General features: G+C 69.1%; 1 protein-coding gene across 1 annotated transcript in view; it reads left to right on the plus strand.

The window, feature by feature from the left end:
* Positions 1–47: 47 nt before the first annotated feature.
* Positions 48–1299, plus strand: part of MNEG_16715 (hypothetical protein) — a gene marked incomplete at both ends in the record, with an annotated part of 1799 nt that continues 547 nt past the window's right edge. Inside the window, 4 exons of the mRNA XM_014034815.1 lie at positions 48–211; positions 342–557; positions 625–700; positions 927–1060. Coding sequence (XP_013890269.1) covers positions 48–211; positions 342–557; positions 625–700; positions 927–1060 — 590 coding nt within the window. The remainder of the gene's footprint in view (positions 212–341; positions 558–624; positions 701–926; positions 1061–1299) is intronic.

The raw sequence follows: 1299 nt of genomic DNA on the forward strand, positions 1-1299 counted from the left end.
CCCCGCGGCCCGGGGCCCGGGGCCCGCACGCGGCCGGGCGGGCAGCCATGAGCGGCGCGCCGCCCAAGGAGCACCCGGACCCGCTTAAGGAGACGCCGCGGTATGTCAAAATCGCGGACCTCTCCAGCGGATCCTTCGGGTTTGTGCAGCTGGCGCGCAACACAGAGACCAATGAGCTTGTGGCCATCAAGTTTATAGAGAGGGGCGACAGGTGGGTGCCTCGGGGGCCGGCTGGGGGGCCGGCAAGGCGGGGGCCGCGCGCGCGCGCCAGCGGAGGAGCGCGCAGCTACGCGTGGTGGCTGTGAGCGTCGCCAGTGCCGGCCGGGCGGCTCTGTTCCGAGGCAGGCGGAGGGGCAACCCAGCCGCGGCAACGGAGTCCGCAGCGGCAGCGGCGGCGGCGGCGGCAGCGGCGGCGGCAGGGGCATGCACCAGACTGCAGCAGCAACGGCACCGCGGCGCATAGCGAGCTCCGCAGGCATCCTGCGGGCACGAGCGCTCGGGAAACAGCAGCAGCAGCCGCAGGCCGGCGGCGGGCGCAGGCAGCTGCTTGGCCTTGAGTCTTCGAACTTTTTGCATCCGCCTCAAGAGTGCCTTGCTGATCTGTGCTTTCGCCATCCTATCCAGGGTGAATCGGTACGTGGAGGCGGAGATCCTCAACCACCGGTCGCTGCGGCACCCTCACGTCATCGAGTTCAAGGAGGTGGGGCCCCCCAGATCACAGATCACACGAGGACAGATTACGACGTCTCGCAAGTGCTTGAGCCGCGGCCGCCAGCGGTTGCCGCCCCGCAGCCTGGCGCGGCAGCGCACGAACGCGCCACCGCCCCCTGCGAGGCACGTCGCCCCCACGCCTCGGAACGCAGCGACGAACGCGCGCGAACCTCGGAACGGCCGACCGCGTCGCCTTACCTCGGCCCCACTGCCAGGTGTTTGTGACGAGCGAGTACATCTGCATCGCCATGGAGTTTGCGAGCGGGGGGTCGCTCTTCACGTACGTGCAGCGGGCGGTGCGGCTAAAGGAGGCGGCGGCGCGTTGGTTCTTCCAGCAGCTGATCATAGGGTGGGTGCAGCAGGCGGAGGGGCAGGATGGGGTTACGATCAGGTGGTTGAATTGTTGTCCCACTGGTTGAGTTGCCTGCTTCTAGGGCGTCCAGAATCTCAGGATTGAGCTGTTCAGCACTGCTGGTTGTTTGTTGGGGGAGGAGGGGGGCGAGGCAAAGGGAGTGCCGCAGCCTGCAGGGGCACGCGCCCGCACAGCAGCGGCCCCGCCTGCACGGGCGGCGTGGTTTGAGGCGGGGG

Source organism: Monoraphidium neglectum (genome assembly GCF_000611645.1).
Source record: "Monoraphidium neglectum strain SAG 48.87 unplaced genomic scaffold scaffold06700, whole genome shotgun sequence".
In the NCBI taxonomy this organism is placed as follows: Eukaryota; Viridiplantae; Chlorophyta; class Chlorophyceae; order Sphaeropleales; family Selenastraceae; genus Monoraphidium; species Monoraphidium neglectum.